This window comes from Erpetoichthys calabaricus, chromosome 11, assembly GCF_900747795.2.
Source record: "Erpetoichthys calabaricus chromosome 11, fErpCal1.3, whole genome shotgun sequence".
NCBI lineage: Eukaryota > Metazoa > Chordata > Cladistia > Polypteriformes > Polypteridae > Erpetoichthys > Erpetoichthys calabaricus.
The window spans coordinates 126,488,656-126,512,496 of NC_041404.2; the positions used below are offsets into that span (position 1 = coordinate 126,488,656).

At 34.6% G+C, this 23,841-nt stretch overlaps 1 protein-coding gene and 1 long non-coding RNA gene across 2 annotated transcripts in view; one reads left to right on the top strand and one right to left on the bottom strand.

The window, feature by feature from the left end:
- The window catches only part of parn (poly(A)-specific ribonuclease (deadenylation nuclease)), a 106,244-nt gene extending 88,122 nt beyond the window's left edge, over positions 1-18,122 (top strand). Inside the window, exons 22-24 of the mRNA XM_028813872.2 lie at positions 7,160-7,352; positions 9,174-9,345; positions 17,201-18,122. Of these exons, the coding sequence (XP_028669705.2) occupies positions 7,160-7,352; positions 9,174-9,198 (218 nt within the window). The 3' untranslated portion in view covers positions 9,199-9,345; positions 17,201-18,122. The remainder of the gene's footprint in view (positions 1-7,159; positions 7,353-9,173; positions 9,346-17,200) is intronic.
- LOC127529601 (uncharacterized) overlaps positions 1-23,841 on the bottom strand; it is a 113,195-nt gene that overhangs the window by 12,848 nt on the left and 76,506 nt on the right. The window lies entirely within an intron of this gene.

The following is a 23,841-nucleotide window of genomic DNA, read 5'->3' on the forward strand; positions in this document are numbered from 1 at the left end:
TTATTGCCTAAACAATTTAAACGGTTGTCAAGGTAAATGGACATATCTAAAATAGTGTACAAAATTAGTACATATTTAATGAAAAAATAGTTACTGTTAACACTGCGGACAGATGCTACAAAAAAAATAAATTCTTCTTTTTGAGACAGGACACTTGGGGAAATTTGTTTTTTGCAATTAAATGTTTTTCTGTGTGAGGCATCCTTGGCTTTTGGCTTTGTAACACTCACTAGGGAGAAGTGCACATTTGGGTTTCTATGCCATTTGCCTCTTGGTGGGAGAAAGAAAGTGGTTATGTGAATTGCCCTAGTACTGATCTTGTACTCAGATGATAAGTGTCCTATTTATTAAATGAAAATAAGTTTGCTTTTAATATCAGTGGAGTTTTATGTGAGAGGAAAGAAATAAAAGAAATTAAATGTTTCTGCCTTTATTTTTTCCCCAGAGATGAGTTTTCAAAAAATTGTATGATTTATAAACATTATGTTGAAGTTTCTGAATGTTAGCCAAATATATTCTTTTTATTTATTTCATTGATGTGATTATAGTTTGTGTATTTTTCTTTATTTTTGCAGAACTTACAAGATGTTCATTTTCTTGACTTGCCTTTTATCTTGAACCAAGTATTTGCAGTGTCAAAATTTAATTATTCTTTTATTATGGCAGTGTTCTACTCCTCACGGGTGGTCAGTCTTTTTTCCCCTCCTCCTGCTAATCACAGGGGATATTATTTCTGTCGTCCTATTTACCCCACCCTTACGTAGGTGTAATGAGTCACTGAATCCAATGCAGCTGGCTGAACAGGTGCGATAATGAAGCTCCTGTGGTTCAACTGAGCTGGCAGTTGTTGCCTACTTTCAATACCTCCTGGGGCTACTTGTCTGAACCGCTGAGTCAGGCTGTCTCCAAGCTCAATCGGAGGATACCATGAGCCAGACCAGGCCACATCAAAGGGATGGGGAAAATTCTAATACTTGGCTCACACACAACTGGATAGTAATTCCTGGACTATCTTGACTATAAGAGAGTCTTTTTGTACTTTAAGCTGTATTATGACCTTTTAGCCCTCACAGCTGGAACTGCTGCATTTCTGTGTAGGCTGTTCAATCAATGTCTTACACATTGGCTTCTCCTATTCATCTTCCATTTTCATATGCTAGTTCTCTATTCTTCACACTGATAATTTGTAAAATATCCTGAAAATAAAGATATTTTTATATTCACTGTATATATACTGTTTAATGTATCTTTACTTGTAGAAGGTATAGGAAAGTGCAGTCAGTATCAAAACCAGGATGCACTTTTCAAATGAGTCATGTTGAGTATCTGGAAAAAATTAGATAATTAAAAAGTGGAGAATAGAATAACATTTTAAATAAAATAATCCATAGGGGCTGCTGGTTTAACTTGGGTATTGGCTAAGCAGACTAAGTGACTCTCTTCATAGGAGCCACTCTAATTAAAGTGTTTGAATTTCAAGAGCTCAAAAAAGTTGCTGCATCAAGTGCTACAGGCAGATTAGACACACCAAACTATACAAAAAATCCACCTTAGATATCTTTATATTTTAAACAGTGATTTTAACTTATTTGCTGAAGTGATGTTTTAATTAGATTCTTCTTAAAAGTGTTTTTCTTATTCCACCTCAACTTTTAACTGGGTAGAATCTGTTTTATTAATACAATGCATTTTCTTTATAAAATTAACTCTTTAGCAGAGAAAATGAAAGGATGGGTGTTTAGTTTTGTTACTCATTAAGTCCTTTTTTTAAACTTACTTGCAGGGTTGTACTCAATGTCCTTTTTCGAAACGGACATCCATTCATTTTTGTTGCCCAGCATTCTGCCACATGTATTTTCAGTTAAAAGCTTTTGTTGCAATGAAACCTGGAAATAGACCTGTGCATTTTTTCCCTTAATACTGAATTCATAGAGGGCAGAAATGATTCAGCATAAGGGGAAAGGTTGGCAGCATAGGTGAAAAATATATACTTTTTGCACTAAATATGCTTTATTATATTTATATCCTTAAAGTTGTTTAAGAATTTTAGAAATGTTTATTCTGTTTGTGGTATATTTATTATTCTGGCAATTATTTTTTTTTAATGATACAGTATTTTTTTTTGGAAATCATAATATGTTCTAACTCAAAGAGTCCACTATATGAGTATCTGCTTCTAGTATTTCCCTCCATCAAAAAAGCAAGTTGTTTCTGAAAGCTTGCATGTATAGAGTGTTAAGGTTAATTAATGTATTTATCAACTTACCTACTTAATATGCCAAGCATATGGTATATTAAACTATAATTGATTTGATGTAATGAGTGACAAATTATGTTCGTTAATATTGCAATGGGTTACTTTTTTGCTTACTATAGAAAAATACAGTACAACATTTATCATACAGTCACTAAAGTGACGGGGACATCTTTGAAATGCATCTTATTGATACTAACCATTCACATTATAAGGTTAGGATTTAAAATTCAAAAGACTAAGGATTCTTTTTTTTGTATTATCCCTTTAGACATTTCTGGTGATCCAGTGCCATGGCACATTTCAGAGATTCAGCATTGGTGTCTTCTGTTGCTTGCCCTTTTTTATTTTGTTATCTGACTTAAATATTTTAGATTGCCTATAATCTCATAAATTACTGTCTTTTGACTTTTGGCATAGTAATGGTTTTATGACTTGCATTATAATTTTTTTAGTGTGGTCATCCTTTTGCCAAATCATCATTTTGCTGGGTTTTCCTGTTTTTTCTCCTGAAATTATTCCTTGCAATTACTCATTGTTAGCATTGCGAGTACATGTAGCATAAACATAGGATAGCTTCATTCTGCTCTTCCTGTATAATTCCAGTCATTCTGAAATGTTATACTAGAGTTATCACAGTTAGGATGGGAAATTGAAAGATGTTGCTGCAGCATGGTTGGTTTTATGTGAAAAGTAGTGGTGTAACGGCCTCCCAGCAAAATTCTGCTGAGGCTTGCTTTTCCTATAGATATACTGACTCACTCCATCTGCACAGAACATGTTTGGTTTTTTTGTTTTTTGTAATAATATAAAATAGGTAGAATTTGATATATGATCAAATGATGCTTAATTAGGAGATAATTGTTACAAGAATACAATATTCAATGTATGAAAAGTAATAGAAATTGAATTTATTGTATTTGCTGTACTGGTTAAAATATATATAATATCTTCCCTTGATCTTATGATAAAAGCTGATAAGATGCATTTCAGAGTTTATTGCCTGCCAGGAAAAGTCCCTTATTTTAAGGTTTTTTTTTTTTTTTGTTTTTCTTTCAATGATAAGGTTAAGCTGGATCTCTATTAACTGAAAATCTTAACCCATGGTGTGTGCTTTCTAGTGTATTTAACATGTTATAAAATGTGAAAAAATGTTTAATTTTGCTAACATTTATCATATAGAATGTATTACATCATTGCGAATTTTAATGGATTGCTGGATTATTTTAGTTGTTGCTTTTAAATTAAAATCTTTAGACAACACACATCCATTTTAACATTTATTTAATCTGACACACACCCTACTCTACCTGTGTGACAATGACTTGCCGAAAAAATGTTTTTTTTATTGTTCCCCACTCTCTTGCATTTTGCCAGAATATTTTCTTTATGAAACTGTTAAATTTTAGAGACTGATACAAACTGTTGGTTCTTTGTAGTCATTATGCAGCCACTCCTTTTCTATTGTGCCTGCCATCTCTCAGTTAAATTCCAAGTTGAGTCGATGCATAGGAGCTCATAATGACAGAACAACTATGGAATGTTGTGTCACAAATCCATGAGATTTTAAGGGAGGATGCAAGGGTGGCTTTTTAGCATAAATTGAAGTTTCCAAAAATGTAATATAGTTTTCACTTCATAACCTGTATTTTAATACTTTTAATCCTACTGCACAAGTTAATAGTAATTTTAAATTTTGATAAAAGAAACATAGTAATTATATGTTGAAAATAGTGTTGTCTTGACACAGAGCAGCCCTAGGGAAGGTTGGCTTTTCTTCATTCTGAGTATGTGCCTCACCTATGTTAAATAAAATAAAGTACATTTAAGAGTTAAAGGAAAGTTGTATTGTTTGTGCTAAGACCTCTAGTCTTCCTTTTGAATGAAGTATCCTTCGTAGTGTTTGATTTTGTCTTGGCTCTTAAATTCCACATTGTTTAATCCTTATGTTTTTATAGATTGTATTCCTCAAACTAAAAACAAATTTAATTAGAAAATTACTCTTTTTGAAGTGATCTTTTCACATGGTTCATTTGTAGAGGTTAAAGCAAAAGTTGATGATTAGCTTTTAAACACTTAGAAAAAGGATTTTTATGTTATATAGAGATTGAAAAATCTTTTGGCTGTTGATCAATCCAGGTGGTCATCTTTAGACAGATCCATTTTAGTTATGGGATGTAATCATTGCTCATAAGTTGCCCTGCATCTACATAATTCACTTATTCATTGTCACCATGCAATCTCTGTGTTGTCTTGATTATCCTGAAATTGCTTATGAAAAGTTTTGCTGTATTGAGGGCTGAAGTGACAGAGGACCAGTGCAAATTTGTAATGTAGAGATCTATAAAGGACATAAAAGGGAATTGTGCACTTGGTGTCAAAATAAGTTATGCCATTTAAAATACATCTTTTAAAAATATATATGTGCAAATTTTTATTTTCTGCCTATTCTTTACAGTGTGTTAAATGGTTTGTTTGAACAGTAGTATTGTTTTTAACCTGATCTCACATAACAACTTCAAGTCATGGAGTTTGTCCAATTTATCACCCACAGTTGCTGATCTTGTCGCTAGACCACATCAACGTACAGTCCGTGGCTGAAAATCACTAGCCATGTCTATCTTAGCACCTGAGTGCCGACATTATAGTGCAGTTGCTTAGTCTCTTTTTGTGACAGCCAATAGTGCCTTTGGAGGCCTTTGATGTATGAAATGTTAACAGCTATAGCGAGTTCAGCCGCAGTATCTGCGCTTTTTTTTCATTTTTACATTCTGCTATTTAGATAGACGATCTGATCATCTGTTTAAGTCTAAAATGCAGATGTTCTTTTTCTCTACATTATGCATAATGTACTATTTGATGAGCATTCATTGGTTTTCAGCTCTCATGTATACGGAGCCTGCCCATACAACTAAAGACAAAATCAAACCTGCTTGATTTTATCAGAGCACGTTGCAGACTAGTTTGTATTAGTCACTGCATATATCACATTAGGCATCTAGCTCAACAGAACTGTTTGACCAACTGCCTTTGATTTGCTAAGATTATGTAGGTAAAGGCTATGACTGAAAATTACTGGCAAGATGTGACATAGCCTTCTGCTATTTTTATCATAGGGTGGGGGATTAACACTCCTAGGTGTAATGAAATTTTGATTCTAAAATAAAAGTTTGCTTATAGGAAAGCTAAAAGAGATTTGAGGTCAAAAAAGGAAATATATACTTACCATACAAAATATGTTAACAGTAGTAGTAGATTATTTGGTAGAAGATTTACCCCATTTTATTAATCAAGCCTATTTTACTTTTCCTGTATACTTTTTTTTTTTTAATGTTATTATTGAAGCACAAAGGGGCTGAATTGCATTAAATAAATTTACTAACTTGTATCAAAGGTAAGGTTTTGCACAACAGTAAATACTATAGCAAATTACTTTATAAGGTTGTCATAACTGCATGGTAAACAATATGCGCTTTTTCACAGTCCCGATTAAATTTTGCTTTCTAGTAAAGTAGCATAATGGGTTCTGAACTTTTACAAATTCAATCAATCGTGGTGATTTTATTTTTTGCTGCCTATGAAAGTTTTACTACGTTTTCAAAAAGTAAAAGATAGGATGCTTTTTGACATGTGTTATGTCAGAAAAACCTTCTTGCATCTACTTAATTTTGCTGATTCATCCCTTATAAAAATGGCAGTTTTCCAGGGCTTGGCTAAGACATTATTAAGATCAAAAGCTGCTTTTGAAAGCAACATCAAACTGTTGCATTTTGAATATCGCTAATACATGCCTTTCAATAGTTCAAATTTTATTTTTCTTCTTTTAACTGACATTTTTATAGTATTGTTTTTTTTACCATAATCTCTTGGTTTTATGTTTCCTTCCTTTCATTGAAGTAAATGGCCTGATAAGTTGGGAGGGACATAAAGAAGTGATGTTTATAGTAAAAGCAGCTGTTTTTAATATTAGTGTTGTAGCATTTTGGGTTCTGTGATTCCAGGGTATTTCTCCCATTATAGAATTAAAGTTAACTGCATACACAATGCAAAATGAAAATTTTTTTTTTTCCCAGAAATGTTTTCATTTTTTCTTTCCTTGAAAATTTGAAGTGTGTTATTTCTGACAATATAATTTTAAGCAAACTGTGCTATTGATGCATCCTTTAATTATAGCGCCTTATAGGGTAATCTGCAGCTCTGAAATGTCACCAATCAGTCATAACCTCAGTTTAAAAAAAACAAAAAAAAAACATTAATGCTGAGTAATAGATGTGTATGTGATTGGAGACAGAAAAAATACCTCAGTCATGCATCAGGCAGCATTGCTAGCAAATATGTGTAAACTGTAGTCAGAGTAAGCTATGGACTGGTTGATTGTCCCTGCCCCATGACAGTATTTTTTTTTTACCAATGTAATTGTATTTATTGTCTATATTAAGTGTATGTGTTTTCATGCCCATATACTTGTATCTTTCAAAAAGACTAAGCATAGATGACCATGCTAGTGTCATAGTGGATAATTTATAAGTAGGTCACTAAAGCTTTCCAAACTGAAGACCAATGCTAGAATTTTGTTGTTACATTTTTGTTAATTATTTTTATAATCATCTTGATTTCATTTTTACATTTTAACCTTTTAGAGCTAAACTGAAGTAGTTCTAAAACTATTCAGATTTGTTTCCTAAAGTGATATGACTTAACAAAATGCACCATGTCTCTGTATTAATTCTTAGCAGCAGTGACATACACAATGACTCTTATCCAGGTGCTCTATGTGCATCGTCTAGTACAACTGAAGTCTAATCATATTCTGTACCACTCACAGTGCATTGAAGATAAGGGACAGTACACGCACAAACATTAAATGCTGTGCTGTAAGTGTTAAACTGTTGTTTTTTGTTTAAGCTGTCAACACCAGTCGTTACGCAGAAAGCTATCGGATTCAGACCTATGCAGAGTATGTTGAAACACGAATGGAGGAAAAACGGGCAAAAAGAAAATGGTCAGAGGACAGCTGGAAAGAAGTGGAGAGGAAGAGGTTAAAAGTACAGTATGCTGCTTCATTGTCCACTTCACCAAGCTATGGCTTCCCTAGAAAGTATGTAATATCTAATAATTTCTAGTTTTGAGTTTTTTTTGTTTTTTTTTTAAATACTTGGCCTTCAATATCACAAACTTTTTTATCTTAAATAATATAAAAGTATGAAAGACAAAACTTTTTTTTAGTTTAAATTTGAATTAAACAAAATCTTTTTACGTCTCTGAATATATTTAAAAAGATGTCTTACTGTATATATTTAAGGCTTTTTGCATTAATGAGATCTATAGATATACTTCATTTTTTAGTGTTTCATCTTTATTAAAAGTTTAGTTATATGTAATTTGCTATCATGTATATGCATGTTTTAAGTTCCTTAAATATTCATACTTCCTGAATGATTAACTTTCAGAGGGTGGGTTCATGGGTTTGACTGGGTGTTCCCTTGCAGAGAATGAAAGTGGGTTAGAGTCTACTGAGATGTTTCCTGGTAACCAGAAAGTCAACAATAATTTTGGCTAGAATGTGGGAATATAATGAGGATGAGCAGAGTGAAGTCTCCCTTGATTTTGGAGGACACTGTTGAGTAACCAACTATTTTGTAACTTTCTGCACTCCTGGATATGGATGTCCTGCAATTTTTTTTTTTTTTAATTGTTTACTTTTTAGAAGAATCGATGGTACAACCAAGTAACTCATGGTAAGCATGTTGGAGTAATGGTTTCTAAAAGCATACCGTTAAGAGCTTGTAGAGGCAATATAGGCTAGAGTGGCAAATACAAAAACTATACCATCTCTAGTAATTTGGAAATCTGTGAATGTGGATTTGGTTAGGCAGGTTGTTATTAGCAGGACATCTTTTTCATGATTTCTGGTGCCTCCCTTGGAAGAGGTGTAAGGAGGTCTTTAGAAGGAAAATGAATTTTGAAATATTGACAGTTAATGGATATTGATACAAATGAGGATTTCAATGAATTGTTTGTCTAAAATCCTCAAGTGGTACACCGCTGTGTGTATAGTTAAAGTAGGTTTGAGTCGCATTGTAATTCTATCAGTTTGTTCTGCTATGAGGAAGACAAGGCCTTCTGTCTGAATGGAGAGGTTGCTACTTGCCAGCTTAAATACATTATTTAAAAAAATAAATAAATTTTAAAAAAAAAAAGGTCTCATTCCTCAGTCACTTTGAGCACTTAAGGTTTTCACCTCCTCCCCATTTATGTCTATTTATATGCAAGATTCCATAGTTACAATATCAAGCTGACAGACATCTTAATACGATTCCATATTTGTGGGCCTGGGTACTAAATTGCACTCTCAGACTAGTCAGTTTTTGTGCATTTCACCCTGTTAGCTGGGGACCTATTTGTTTTGGGGTTGAGGGGGTTTCCATTCTCCTCCTCCTCCTTATTTCGTGGAACAATGCTGGTATGCTCTTGGGTTTCCCCCTCTATCCTTGTTATTTCTATGTGATTGTGAGTGTGTTTCAGTTCTGTTTCTTCCAGAACAAACTGATTATTTTAGAGAAGAGGAAAAGGTGAAGTAGCTTCGGTTAACATGCTGGTGGTAACTGTAAGGTTGATTTACAGCAATTTAGACTATGGCAACATTCATTGCTTTTGGAAGGGAATGATAGGTGGTAGTCATCCTCTTCTGTTTTCGTGTAGATATTTTCTGTGTTCTTTTTTCATCTTGGGTGCTGCACCATTCTACTTACCGTAACAACAAAGATCTTAATATTTCATAAATGTTATTCTTTGCTAAAACAAGACTGTGTGTGGTCCAGTTAAAAATATATTGACATGGCTGATATCTATGTCACTTGCATCTGTACTGAGGATTAGTCTGTTTATTCATTTGTCTTCTGAATTTGCTTCCTTCCAGAGGCACTCCAGGAAAGAGAGCATGAGTCCCATCCAGGAAGAGCAGGTCTCTGATGAAATGGAAGAAGGAGAGATCCAAGGTAGTGATGAAAGTGGTGCCAGTAATTGGACAAGCACTTCACCAGCCCACACCAAAAGCACAAGGAAACACAAGAAACTCAAAACTGAAGCAGGTGAACTCATACAAATTTTCAATAGATAAGAAAAAAACATTTGAAAGGGAGCTTAATTTGCTTTATGCACCTTGAAAGTAAATGTATTATGTATTGGTTTGTAGGGGTTAATTGAGTGTGTGTGCATGTGTATGTACATATATGTATGTGTATAGCTTGGGTGATTTGTAAAGAAATTAAAAGTTCCAGTAATAGAATTTTATTTGCCGGTAGGAGAAATTTGGCTTTTAGGTGTGTGAATAAATAAGTATACATGCACACTTGGTCTGAACACATACCAGAATGACTATAAAGCAAGAAAATTTAAAGAAAGTTCTGACTTGGCTGTCACAGTCTCAGTGAGGCATTATGCAAACATATTGCTGTTGGTATAAAAGAGCCCCAGTAACGTTTCTTGACACACTTCTGCTGAATACATTGTTGGTGAAAGTATTCAGTGTGTCAGAGAGAGGATGTGCTACATTGTTCATAATGGCACTCAGTTTTGTTTTAAGTCTGTCCTTCACTACTACCTCTAGGAGGTCTAGAGTTTGACCTGTATCCGAGCTTGCCCAGCTTTGCCCAAAATGTCTGCTACTGTGAATAGTTAAGTGAGCAGAAGATGAACTGATCGACAATTGTACATAATGAAAGCAATACATTAATCTTTCATAAAATGCTGAAAAAGAAACGTGCCATCTTTAAGTTTGTGCCTTTTGGTGATCAGTTCATTTTCTGCTCACTTTAACTATTTACAGTAACAGACATTTTAAGCAAGGTTGCCCAAAACGTTTGCATGCCACTGTAACTGCGTGTTCTTGAAGCAGTTGTAAAAGTGTTTGCAGCTAAACACAACACTTACCGCAAGGAATAAGAGCCATGCCACTGTATGCTGCAATACTGTGTATGGATGGTATCCTAACAAAGCCCCTTGACTTGGCCATTATGTTTGAACTGAAAGATATGTATAGATGTGTTTTTAGATAAAGGCAAAAAAATTACGATTTATTTAATAATTGAAATTAAAGATGTGTAAAAGTGAAAGATTTAGTTTTTGAAAACCTTTAAAAGTTGTATCATGGTTTTATGAAATGCACCATTACTCTATTTTCATTTTTTAACACATGGTCATGGAGCTTGCTAACATTTTTGTGTAAAAGGCTTATCTCGGTATCTGAGGCTATACTAGTGAAAACTGAAAACTGGTTTAACGTCATTAAACTGGGATGTATTGGTACCCTGGCCAGTGAACAGTCACACTTGGCACCCAATGCTTGCCAAGAACAATTATTTCTTTTCCTATAGAACTAATCAATTGTGAAACTGATAGATTAGTTTTGTTAAGGGCATTTAAGCATGATATTCTACATTTACTGTATATATTAAATAATTCAGTTAGGGTTTGCATAAATGTCCACATGAATTTACATACCATTTATGAATCAATGTGATAGATTGGCAGGAATTGGGGAAATGATTTAAGTACAGATGTTTTTGCCATTCAATAAACTGAGCAGAACTGTCTTGTAAATGTTGCTAGCAGAAGGAAATCCCCTTATAAGTAATTTATTTAGTATTTATCTTTATATATTTTTGCACCTCACAATAACTGCTGTCTTCATATTTCAGTTTTTGTCAACTGGCATAGATTAGGCATGCTGTGACTTTTATAATTCTTGCTTAATTCTTAACACCTCCGTTGTGGGAGTGTCATGATTTTTAAGGATATACAGGTGCTAGAAGTTGAGAGAGGCTGTTGCTGAATGCGAGAAGTAGTACAAAAATAAATGCTCATAAACACAAAATTAATTAGTTTTGAAATGTAAAAAGAATCTCACAGAAGATGTGCTCTGTGTTTCTAATTAAAATCAATAGTGGGCAAATATTTTTATACCACTGAGAGCTCTGTGTGATTCTTCTGCTGGATATTCATATTTTAAATACTGTCTAATTTAGATATGAATAAAAAAGTTTAGCCAATTTGAGATTGAAAATTGTTTGGGGAAAATACCCAACCCCTCTTACTCTTACCTCCAATAACAATGTGCTTTAGAAAGAAAACAAAATTCAACATAGTCTGTTTGACAAGTTGTAGGTTAACTATTTGAATCAGACTTGCAGAACTGAATCAAATCAACTGTAATAATAAAACAGGGCAGTTAAAAGAATAAAAAAAGAACTATCGATGCTATCAAAGTGATAACAGTAACTAACACACAGGAATACAATGTCTACTGCACAGAGGGAACACGGGTTCATTTTAAATCACTATATGTGTAATTAGCAGTGCCTTTTTTGTAAACAAAAAGGTGGCAGTACACAATGCATTGTGTTTAGATCAAGTTTGAGGTAATGCAAAGGTACATGGAGGTCGAGAGTTCTGTTGCTACATATTTTGTTTATTTGGTGAAAAAACATGACATTTAAAATTTGAAATTAAGTATAATAATAATAAACAATAATTTTTATATAGTGCTTTACTCACTACTCAAAACACTTTGCAAACTTCTGGCAGTGGAGGACCCGGGATACAAAATTCATGATCCTCTTGTTGTGAAACAGCAGCACTACCATTATGCCACCTGCATAATCATACTGTACTGTATAATATTGAGCTTGATAGTTTAAAATTACAAACACAGAATTTCCAAATTCAAAGAATATTAACTGCAGGATGATAATAAGCTCTACATTCTACAAAAAAAATTTTTATGTATTCCTGCAAAGTAATTAGTGCCTAGTTTGATTGAGTTTTAACTTTTTGCATGTTTTCATCAAACAGTCTGTCTAATTTGTTCTTTGCTTGGACTGTCAATGGCTGTCTTCATAACAGCTATGAATCCCCAAGATCGAAGAGTGTGAGTGATTGGCCAGCCAATCGTATGACCAGAAGTGCGGAGACAGTATTGTCAATAACAATTAGATACATTTGCGAAAACCTACATTCACACCCACTTGATGAAACTGGAATACAACTAAGGCTCAGCACATAATTGATTCTATAATCATTTAATATTTAATCGATGCCACGATCAGATGTCGTGGCTGAGATGCTGGTATAATGTACTTGGTGCGTACTGTCACAAAAAAATAAAATCACTGTGTCAGATTACTACCACCACTTTTAGATACACATCAGTGCACTCAATGTTTTGTGGGCTGAATCTTGCTCGGCTACATGGAGTGTTACATTCATGGTTTGTACTACTGAAGGAATTTATGTAGTAATTTCAGAAGGCTCGCAAATGTGTTTTTCTGGCAGCACCACTTGGAGGTTGCTTCTGGGCCGCATGTGGCCCGCAAGGTGCCATTTGTATAGGCCAGAAATAAAGCAACTTCTGACAGACCGAGGTGAAAAGGGTTTTGGAATCATTTGTTACTGCTGATCTTACTGATGCGGCAAGTATTTCCTCACGAACTGTTGTACTGTTTACAACACAGGCAGGGAAGCAGCAGTGAGGTTATAGTGAAGAAGCGAGCAAACAAAGAAGAGATAAAGCATACTTTAGTGGGGTGAAAACTGTAGTATTATACTGCTAATTATTACCACTTAAGTCTTTGTCTCATTAAATCGGTGCTGTCTGACTTCTATCTGTGGACATGTCATTACTGTATTCAGCAGTATTCTGAAAGAGCAAGCATAACAAAAGCTTTCCTGGAGGTGTTCATATTGGTTTTTCCAGATGTTTTACAGGAATGCGGTCAGCACTGGGTGTGACATCATTCCCTGCCCTGACATCAGGGGTAAATGAAACACAGCATTAATATGACTAGATTACTGCCGTTTTAAATATGTTTTATTATTGCAGGAGTGTACCTCCATTTCAGAGTATGTAGAATCTCTCGGCAAAGGAATAGTCAAATTTTTGTAAGTGTAGGCCTTCCTTACATGAGTCATGCACCTTTTGTCATTTGCTGTATTAGAGGTTAGTGCCACGAATGTAAACTATGAGCTGTCGTACTCTGCATTCTGTAAGTATGTCATATCTCACTGAATTAAGTTCACCCTGTGCACTGTTCATGGTTTTCTTTTATTTTATATAAGCATAAAACAGTGCTTGGTGGAATTGATCAAAAATAACATAAAACATTAAGTCTGCCTATGTTGAGTTGCTGTAATTTGACATAATAAGTTCACATTTCTTGTTTGGACATCCTATTGTCTAATAACATTCCAGGCTGTCAAAAAAGCAAAATTGAGTTTTGAATACCATTAAATTGTCAAAAGGAGGCCTTTACAGTTTCATATTACTGTTAACTGGTGTAGGTCATCGTTTAATATTAATAAATGTTGCAATTGTCCTTCTCAAATTAACAATTAAACTTTGCTATTTACCAAATTTAATCTGTCAGGCACTTTAAAGCTGTCTCCTTTTTATTTAATAAAGAAAATGTACAGAAAGTTAGATGGACCATAAAATAAAAAAATGAATAAGTGAATAGAGCTTTGCTTAGGTACATTTCTTTAAGAAAGGTTTACTTCTACAATAAAGTTATGATACAATACTACATCATCATTATCATCATTTCCACTTTTCCTGGTGAGGGTTGTGGTAGCAACATGCTGAACTGGGCAGACTAGACCTTCTCCAGCATATCCTGAGTCTAACCTTCGGTCTCTTCCCAGTGGACCATGCCTTGTACATGTCTTGTAGGGCTGAGTGTCCTGGGGCATACTAATTACATCTCCAAACTAACCACACTGGCTCCTTTCAAGCTGCTTAAACTTCTCACCCTGTTACAAAGACTGAGTCAGCATCCCTGCACAAGAACCTAATTTGCTGCCTGAACAAATTATTATTTCAGTCACTACCAAGAGCTTATGACCATTTATAAGGATGGGTATTTAGGATAACTGGTAAGCTGAAAGCTTTGTCTATGGTTCCAGTTTCACTGCCATGCTCCTGTACATTGTTAAAGCTACTGCTACACTGGTTTGTTGGTGAATCTTGAGATCATTTATTTTCTCACTTGTGAAGAAGACTCAAAGACCTTGATCTTTACTTGGGGAAGCTGCTTACCCCATACTTACAGGCAAAATGCAACTAAGATTATTAGTATTATTGAATTAAGTACTTAAGATTTACTATGTAGTTAAGTCTATATTAAGATTGCAACAACTCTACATACAGTGAACTCAAGAATAACTTAGCCTTCGATAAAGATGTACATGGAGATATATTAAACAGGCCATACTCACTTGTACATTATTTTTTAAATGAGTAATGCCCTTTTTTCCTCAGAAATATCCATCCATCCATCCATTTTCCAACCCGCTGAATCCGAACACAGGGTCACGGGGGTCTGCTGGAGCCAATCCCAGCCAACACAGGGCACAAGGCAGGAAACAATCCTGGGCAGGGTGCCAACCCACCGCAGGACACACACAAACACACCCACACACCAAGCACACACTAGGGCCAATTTAGAATCGCCAATCCACCTAACCTGCATGTCTTTGGAATGTGGGAGGAAACCGGAGCGCCCGGAGGAAACCCACGCAGACACGGGGAGAACATGCAAACTCCACGCAGGGAGGACCCGGGAATTGAACCCAGGTCCCCAGATCTCCCAACTGCGAGGCAGCAGCGCTACCCACTGCGCCACCGTGCCGCCCCCTCAGAAATATAATTTCAAAAAAAGGTTATGGTCCAGCCTCCTTGCACAAGAACACAAAAGCTTTCCCTGTGATGCCTAAAATATTGGAATAGGATTTGCCAATTTCTTTAATTCAGTAGTTCTGTGCTCATGCACCACCCCTGACTATTGCTAAACTTTGTTTTCAGTCAGCCATTTCTTTGGTGATTTTTGAGGTATATTTAATGTCATTGTCATTGCTCAGAATGTGCTGATACTTGCTCTTTTAAAAGTTATGATGACACTGATCATAGCATTAGGGGCAGCGCTAAGTGACCCTGTAACATTTGCACCAGTAATTCACATAATTTTGTTTGTATTCATTCCTTTCCTTTTCACCAAATTCAAGTAAGGTTCTCTTTTAATATCGTTTGACCAAAGACCCAATAAATAGCATTTAAAAGAATGTAGCAAAATCAATTTTTTTATGTCCGTAATCATTTACTACTGGCAATCATTTTAGATAGCCTTTTGACATCCATGTACCGTTAAATTGTTAATTCAAATCCTTAAGATACAATGAGATGTTGAAGATGAGTAACGTTTAACTTGCATCACCTTTTCTGATGAGCTGTCAGATATTTTTTTTTTTCTTTTTAGTAGTTCGCATTTTTTGATTACACAAATAATACTAAGTGGCATGTTTATCTGATCCAACTTTATTGCCTAATTTGATAAGATCAATAGCTACTTGTTTCATTTAGTTATGAATGTCAAAGGAATTTCTCACAAAAGAATTCTTAGGACTGAGTTGCATCTATATAATCAGAATATAACTGTAAATTTCATATTGTCTAATTTTCAAATAACAAACTTGTAGCAGAAAAAAATAGTATTGATCATTTGGGAACATTAGTTTTGAAAAGTGATACATGAATAAGAGTGTTGAAATATAGATCTTTAACATTTACCAATTTTTTCCCCATCGTTACCAAGAGAGCCAAAACATCCTGGGTTCAGTGTAATGTGTGTCCTCACAGGTGGCGCAGTGGTAGTGCTGCTGCTTTGCAGTAAGGAGACTGTGGAAGATTGTGGGTTCGCTTCCCGGTTCCTCCCTGTGTGGATAGCGCTTTGAGTACTAAGAAAAGCGCTATATAAATGTAATGAATTATTATTATTATGTCATAATCTTACATTTAGGCTAGTGCATTAGGAGAATTATATATACATATAAATATTTTAATGTCTTCTAAAGAACTAGTCTTTTTAGTTACACATTTGTTTTTCATTCATCATGATATGCAATCACTTCTTGGCCAATGAAAGATGGGGTACAGAGGTGATTTTTAGTTAGTTAATGTGACTGCTTTAAATAGCTAAAGATGAGTAATTCACTTCCATGCTCTGTTACTTACTGTTAGGATCTTTGGCATTTTCTTTGGAGGCCCTTTTTAAAATTTATAGTAGTTCAGATTACATGGTAATTAATATGAAAAGATCCTCACTACTCTGAGACAATTTGGGGGAATAACTTTGGGAACTGAAATCTTGGTACACTACACATGTAGTTTGAGGTTTGCCAATAAGGCAAAAAAACTTCATCTACCCATGTGCTCAAAAGAAGATCAACCACCATTGCTTGAAATGCTTTTTATTTTTAATGAAATCCTTGCTGATTATTGTTTTACGTAGTATTGTGTTTCTCTTTCTGAATTTTAAAAGTGCCCAATTTTGTTTAAGTTAGTGTTAGAACCAGATGTTACTGGATATACATAAAAGTGGGGATCTGCTACAAAGCCTGTAGATCTGTCTGAAATAGTAGAGATTAAAAAAGATAGTTGGTAAAATACAGAAATACAGTATTACAATTGACTTCTTATTAAAATTGATATTCTTTGAAATCACAATTATATTTGTATTTCAAATCTGAATTGTCAGAAAATAAAACACAGAAAATTGAGAAGTATGCTATGTTTTAGAGTTTTAATAAGCAAGATAAATCTAGTCATTTTTAATCTTACATTGGAAGCATTTTTTTTTTTTAAATAGATGAGTGAGGGATGTTAGAAAATCTGAAAGTTATTTTTTGTGATTGCCATCTGATTTGCCTTTTTCCTTTTACACATGTTTTAGCCCAGTTGTTACTGTTCTGGCTGAGTTTTACAAGGTTGAAGTCATCTGCACCTTTTACCTCAATCAACACCAACTATCTCTATACATTTTTCTAACACTTTAGAAAATCCAAAGCAGGGTATTCAGCATGAAACTATTTATATCACTTCTTTTTTCTTTTTTACAGTTACGTCATCTGAATTATTTGAAGTCCCACAAGTCTGGTAATGTGACAGCTATGCTGCAAATGCAAACTTTGTGATAAAGGTTTAGCAGCATTTCTAAAGCCATAAAAAATACCTGTGTTGCCGAAATGGTAATTGTGGCCCATGGCTAGCCATTATGTTCTCATTGTTTTTTTCTTTCTGTTTTTGAAGAATATGTACATTTAAGAAATTGGTATATATTCCTTTCCAATTGTATGCAACTACTCCAACAGTGCTGATCAAAAAAGTGAATAAATAAATTGAATCCTTGGAAGACTGTTTAATAACAGGTGCAGCTGGTGTTGAATTCTTAATTTATGCAAGAAAATCAGTACTGCTGTGTATTGTAAAAATACTTTTATGGCTTCACTTTGTTTGTTAAATTTATTTTAAATTTTAATTTTCTCTGTACACTCTTGGCAAAATTGTAAAAATGCCACTATAGTATATGCTGTCATAGGTTAAAGTAATCTGGTTCACAACCAGTCGATTTCTTAGAATATTTTCCACCTGTAACTTTTTTTTTTAACCAACATTGTGTGTTGAAAGAAAAAAAAATGACCATCTTGACACTCATAATTTATCTTTTTCCCCACATTATTCCTAACTACATTTTGAAAGAAGCTCACTGAAGTGTGTCTGCTATTTAAATGTAATGTCTTTCTGTGGTCATTTTTGACAATTGTATGTTTGTTTTCTAAGTTTAATATTGTAATGAACTTCTCACTGGTACCATCCTCAGCCAATTAAAGCAATGTTTGCCAGGTGAAAGTAATGTAAATGTTCAACAATTATGGTGAAAGCTTTATATGATAATGTAAGCTTTTTGTATCATACCAATTAAAATGAATTCCTGTAAGTCATGATTTGGGTTGGTGGGGAATTAAATGCTTTTTCTTACTATGTGAGCTGTAGTGAGTGGTTTTACTGTCTATTTCTTTGCCTATTAGTCAGTCAGTTATTTTCCAACCCGCTACATCCTAACACAGGGTCACGGGGGTCTAATGGAGCCAATCCCAGCCAGCACAGAGCGCAAGGCAGGAACAAACCCGGGCAGGGTGCCAGCCCACCGCAGGGTATATATACATGCACACACACCCACCCACACACCAAGCACACACTAGGGACAATTTAGATGTTAATATATAGTACAACCTAAATTCTTCCCATATACAATAAAAAATATATTTTAGATCTTAGTGGTATTTTAGACTTGCATTGACGTTCCGAGACAACTTGCTTAAATGGACCTTGTCCATTAATCTTTGCATTTTGTAATACATCCCAAAGGTTAACTGGATACTCAAGATCAGCCCCCAGATGAATAAGTATGTGAATATGCCTTGTTCAGGATTAATTTTTAACTTGTGCTGCTGGTATAAATTGTGTCCCCCTTAACTGTAAACATGGTTATGTGGGTCAATGATGGATGATTAGATTTTATTTTTACTTTTTTGTAATTGCACAACATTTAAAGACAATCTTGACTTGTATTTAAATCAAGAACATTTTAAGGTTACTGTTTGCTGTCTCACAATACAAAGTTTTTTGTAGGATGGCAAGTGTGAATAGATTTTAGATGTTTTTTAAGTTTTTGATTTAGATGTGTGGGTCGTGTGGGTATGCCAGAGGCATTATTGCTTCTTTATATTCTTTACACTGTAATTTGAAACATTGTACTTGCCTTTAATTATCCAGTGGTTAACACTCTGATTTGCAAATACTTGTTTCCGTCTAGTGATATCATAACTGGCCATTTGAAAGAAAAGGTACCCATTTGATGAGTCTTTATTTGTTCAGTGTTGTTTGTTCAAATAAATCTAGAGATTTATTTATTTACTTTTATGTAAAAGGAACAAATTTTTTTATGAATTTAGTGATGATGCATAGTGCAACTTGCACAATGTTGAAGTAAGAACCAACATATTAGTCCTACTATCAACTCTGGAATTAACAATTAGTTTAATAGAAACAACTTTTAAATATTTTTTTTCTTTTTCCTGTTTAAATCCAGGTTTTTCTCTTTGGAGTACGTTGCGATCAAGAGAAAGTTTGGATGCTCCCATCACTAGTATCAAGCTGTTAGGTTATGAAATGTGATTTATTTCACTTAAAATATTATAGTAAATGACATACTTTTTTGGGGTTTTTTTTTGCCAGACATTTTAATATACTTATACAAATGGCCTAGTTATTTACTTTGAAATTGCAATAGGATCATGCTGTCCACTTATGATGGCATTGTCAGCAGCATATGCTGCCTGAAATTATATTGTAGTAGGATGATTCTCACTACTGATGGTACAGGAAGCCTCTTGCACTCATCAGAAGGAATCTGGAAGGCCCTGCATACTTAGCAGTAGGATGTCACCGCACCTACATTAGTAGTTTTTACCATGTACTGAAATATATCACCCTACAAACTGAGCTGGAGAGTGCTTTCTTACTCTGTGCAAAGGTGGGATTTCATGCTCAATAGGTTAGAATGTTGGATAGACGAACGAAAGAAAGAAAGAAAGATTTGTGTTTGTTGTACAGCTTTTTCAAATATTAATGAGTGGTATGGGGCAAGATTAGCTATCCCGTTGCAATACATTAATTTTGTAAACGGGGTAAAGGTAGCTGCAGCTTCAAAGGTAAGTGCAACAATGAACATGTGTAATAAATAAGCATGACAGCAGTTCTGTCACTGCATTGGTTGTAAACTGGGCATCCGGAAGCAAGCAAGGAAATTTTGTGTTTTCAATTTGATAATTTGACTTTGCTGCTCTTGTTGTGTCATTCTGTGGCTATTAATATTGTCAGAGCATACAAGGATTACTATAATGACATTTTGATGTGCAATTTAAATATCTATTTGTTACTAAATTTCATAGCTCAGATTATCAGATTTTTACAACATTGCAGAAGCATTTAAGGATAGCTTAAAAATGTTGTCAAAATTCTCCTTTAACTAATCAATGACAAGACACAGTCTGGTTGGACCATTTATCCCCATCTGCACTCAGCTTGGATCTTGTCCCTCAAGATTTCCATCCCTTTGCAGCACTTAAAGATGTCCTCTTTGAGAAGAGGTTGTGAGTACAGTATTCATACTGATAGAAATATGCACAAAATGCATCTATTCCTATATAACAGGTGTTGCAGTTTTGTTGTTTTATATTTTCCCTAATAATAATCCTTATTTTAAGATTGCATTGAAGCTTACATTAGTTGCATTTCTTTTCCCCTTAAATCAACTGCTTAAGAACAGCTTCATTTTGTGTCCTATGTGTGGTATTCTTCTTGTCCCATTGTTCTCGGGGCCAACCATGCATTATATAATTGGCTCTGGTTTACTATGTACAAATTTAAAATTGTATCGACTTTATAAAGTTGTTCCTACTAACTAAAAGTGTTTAAGTGAATTTGAAAATTGAAGAATTTTTCTGAAGTTGTCAAAACTTGACTTTTGAGACCATATTTCTTTTTCCATTGAAATGAAATTATTTAATTAAAACTGAATTTTCAATTATTTTAATGTGCATCTAATTCAAGGTACCTTGTCCTTTCTGTTTTGCTTATTAGTTAAAGATACATAGAAATCTACCTGTGATGTACCAAGGTAATGAGTTTCCTTCATTTCTGTCCAAGTGAGCAAAAAGTTGAGGTTAAGGTGACCTGTTGCATTAGTAAAAGAGGTTGTGATATACTGTATATTACTTAATGTTAGAGTTGAACTCTGCCTATACCTTTAATCAACATGTATTAACCCCTTATGCAATAAAGGGCGTTTTGGTATTATTGTGCCTAAATTACCTATGTCACATCCACTCATCACTCATATCTCAAAACGCACAAATCAAATCAAGCAATATGGCCAAGGCTGTCAAGCTTAGCTTCAAAACGGAGCAAAGGCCAGCAGCCACTTCAAGAGCTGCTGGGACTTACCAGGAAACCTTTGAAAGGGTTGCACAAATGAAAACAAACAACAGAGGCTGGCAACCTCGGCTTCAGAATATTTTACCAGGGTCCAGAGACATGACTATATCGTTCAGCTCTCTCATCGTTATTCCCGGCTTGCACCTGAATCAATATAAGATATACTCCAACAAGGTCAGATCGCTACCTTTGACAGAACTAAACAAATTGAGTTGCTCAAACAAGCACGCTAGTGGCAGATAATATTAACAAACATGGCAAGTCCCAGTGAGGAAGTGTTCAAACTTTAATTATTATTTTTATTTTCAGAGAAATCAGGCATTAAATATTAGAAGTCAAAAGTAGAACGAAAGACACAACCTGAATGATTCGATTTAAGTGTCTGAAACAGCAAGCTTTCCCTTGCTATAATCAGGAGAGAGATGTCCAAGTAATTTAAAGAGTTCATCCTTCCTAATCCAACTCCGGTGTTCCTTAAAAAGATGTGCCATAATTAAGCAGGCTTGGTCCACTTGCAATTTCACTTTGAAGCTGGCACTGCGCTTTTACTCTTAAGGCAGCAGTCTTTCAGTCGGCCTTCATAACTCACCTTTTCATAGCAGGCACAGTGTTCTCATATTAAAATCCTGTGTCATTCCTCTATTTGTGAAGCAGGCATGTTGTCTGTCTCATATCTGTCTCTCCTCAGAGCTGAATATACAGTATGTCTGTGTCACACCAATAGGTGCATTGTTTTATACCATGGCTTGATTGCTATTTTTAGTAACTGATATTAGCCAGCTGGAGGATTAAGATTTTACCCTTGGACTTGCTCTTCTGTCAACCATTTTATACAAATTATATGCTACAAATTAAATAAAAAGTCCCCATTTCATATTTTCTTACAGGCATATACAGACTGGTTAGCTTATCTGAGCTTAAACATAACCGGTAACACTTCTTCCTAATGTCTGATGAACATTTGCATATTTCTTCCAGAGTACTCTGTATTAGCATGTCTAATTGCATCGCAGAATGCTGTGTTAACATACATTATTATTTCCTTCAGTTTGTTCAGCTGATGGTTCAAAAGAAGGGACTGTAAAATAGTTTTATATATTACAGAAATACTGTCTGAGTCCTCGAGACTGAACAATATTTTTTCCGGTATAGAGGTAGGTGGGAGGTGAGGAAAATTGTACAGGTTCTCTTTAATCAAGTTTCGAATTTGAAGGTAGTGAAAGAAATGTGTTGCTGGCAAGTTATTGTTCGTAGGATGCATCACATCACAATAAAGATAACCTGAACGGATTACAATGAATTTTATTTTTTTTTTTGTTTTGTTTACAAAAGCCTTAGATGTTTGAAAGAGGAAAATTACACCTGCAGGTCGATAATAAGTTCATAGTGTCAATCAACACTCTGCATTACTCACTTTCTGTGGCATGTCCTGTGCACGATAAAACAGACTGAAGCACCATAAACTAATTATTGAATTTTATAATATGTGCTTATGTCACTTTTTCTGAGGATATGTGAATAAAGGAACTGAAAACAATGTTTTTGAATCCATAAACTCACTGATACGAATTAATTCAGAAATAACCTGTAAACACCACGCAGACCTTGGCACTGTGAGGCAGAAATGACAGCTCTGCGCCACCACTCTGCCTATGCTAAAACATATGTGCTAAAGTCAACCTTTTTTTTGCTGTCAACAGACTACCAAAGTATGCACACACAAGATGATACCTGTAGCAATAGCTTGCAAAATAATGCAAGAATATTTAGTTTTTAGTGCTGTTAATGTGCTTTAGCATAGTGAAATACTGGGTGATTTATGCGACTTTTTTCAGTGAGTATTGATTATTTGTCTACAGAATGGAGAAAGCAATTCACATGTGAGCATCAACATTCAATATTGTCAGTAACAGCACATGGAGACAACTTTTCAAGGTTAAACACCACCCCTGGGGCTGAAAGGTTGTTGAAGAGGAAGATGAGAAGTGAAGCAAAGCACGCAGTTGGTCTCCACTTAAAATGACAACATCTCATAAAATTGTGGTGCTACTTGCATTTTTTTCTCTCCTAAAATAATAATGATACGCGGCTTTGCAATATGTGAGTAATCTCAAGACAAGGATCAAAACTGTGTCACTTTTGGCTTGAAAAATGGACGTATTTAGCAAGTTTTAATGTTTTTGTTTTGACTTTTGAACCCAGGTGTTTCCTTCACCTCCATTTTAAAACACAAGAACTGGCAATGCACTTTTTAAATTAATAAAAAAATGTTTCACTTTATACCATAATTGAAAGGAAATAACTTTGACCTTAAAGTAGCAAACTTGGCCTGTAAGGTTCAGTTTAGTATAGTGTTTGCAAACAGAGAAACACGATTAATAATTACCTCACTCAGAAGTACTCTGAAGTTTAAATACATACTGTATGTAGTTGTATAATCCTAGTAGAGGAAGTCAATACCCTTCCCTTACTCAATTTTGGAGAGTTACCACTGTGTGAACAGAAGTTCCTTGTATTTATTGAGATGCTAAATAGAGATCTGGATTTTTTGTTTTACAACAGCAATGATGAATTTGCCACATTCTGGGAAAAAAAACCAAAACTTTGGACTGCCCTCATACTGATTTTTTATTTTATTACTAATTTTAGATAAAATGTCAAAGTACGATAATATGACATGCATTTAATTATTGTATGACAT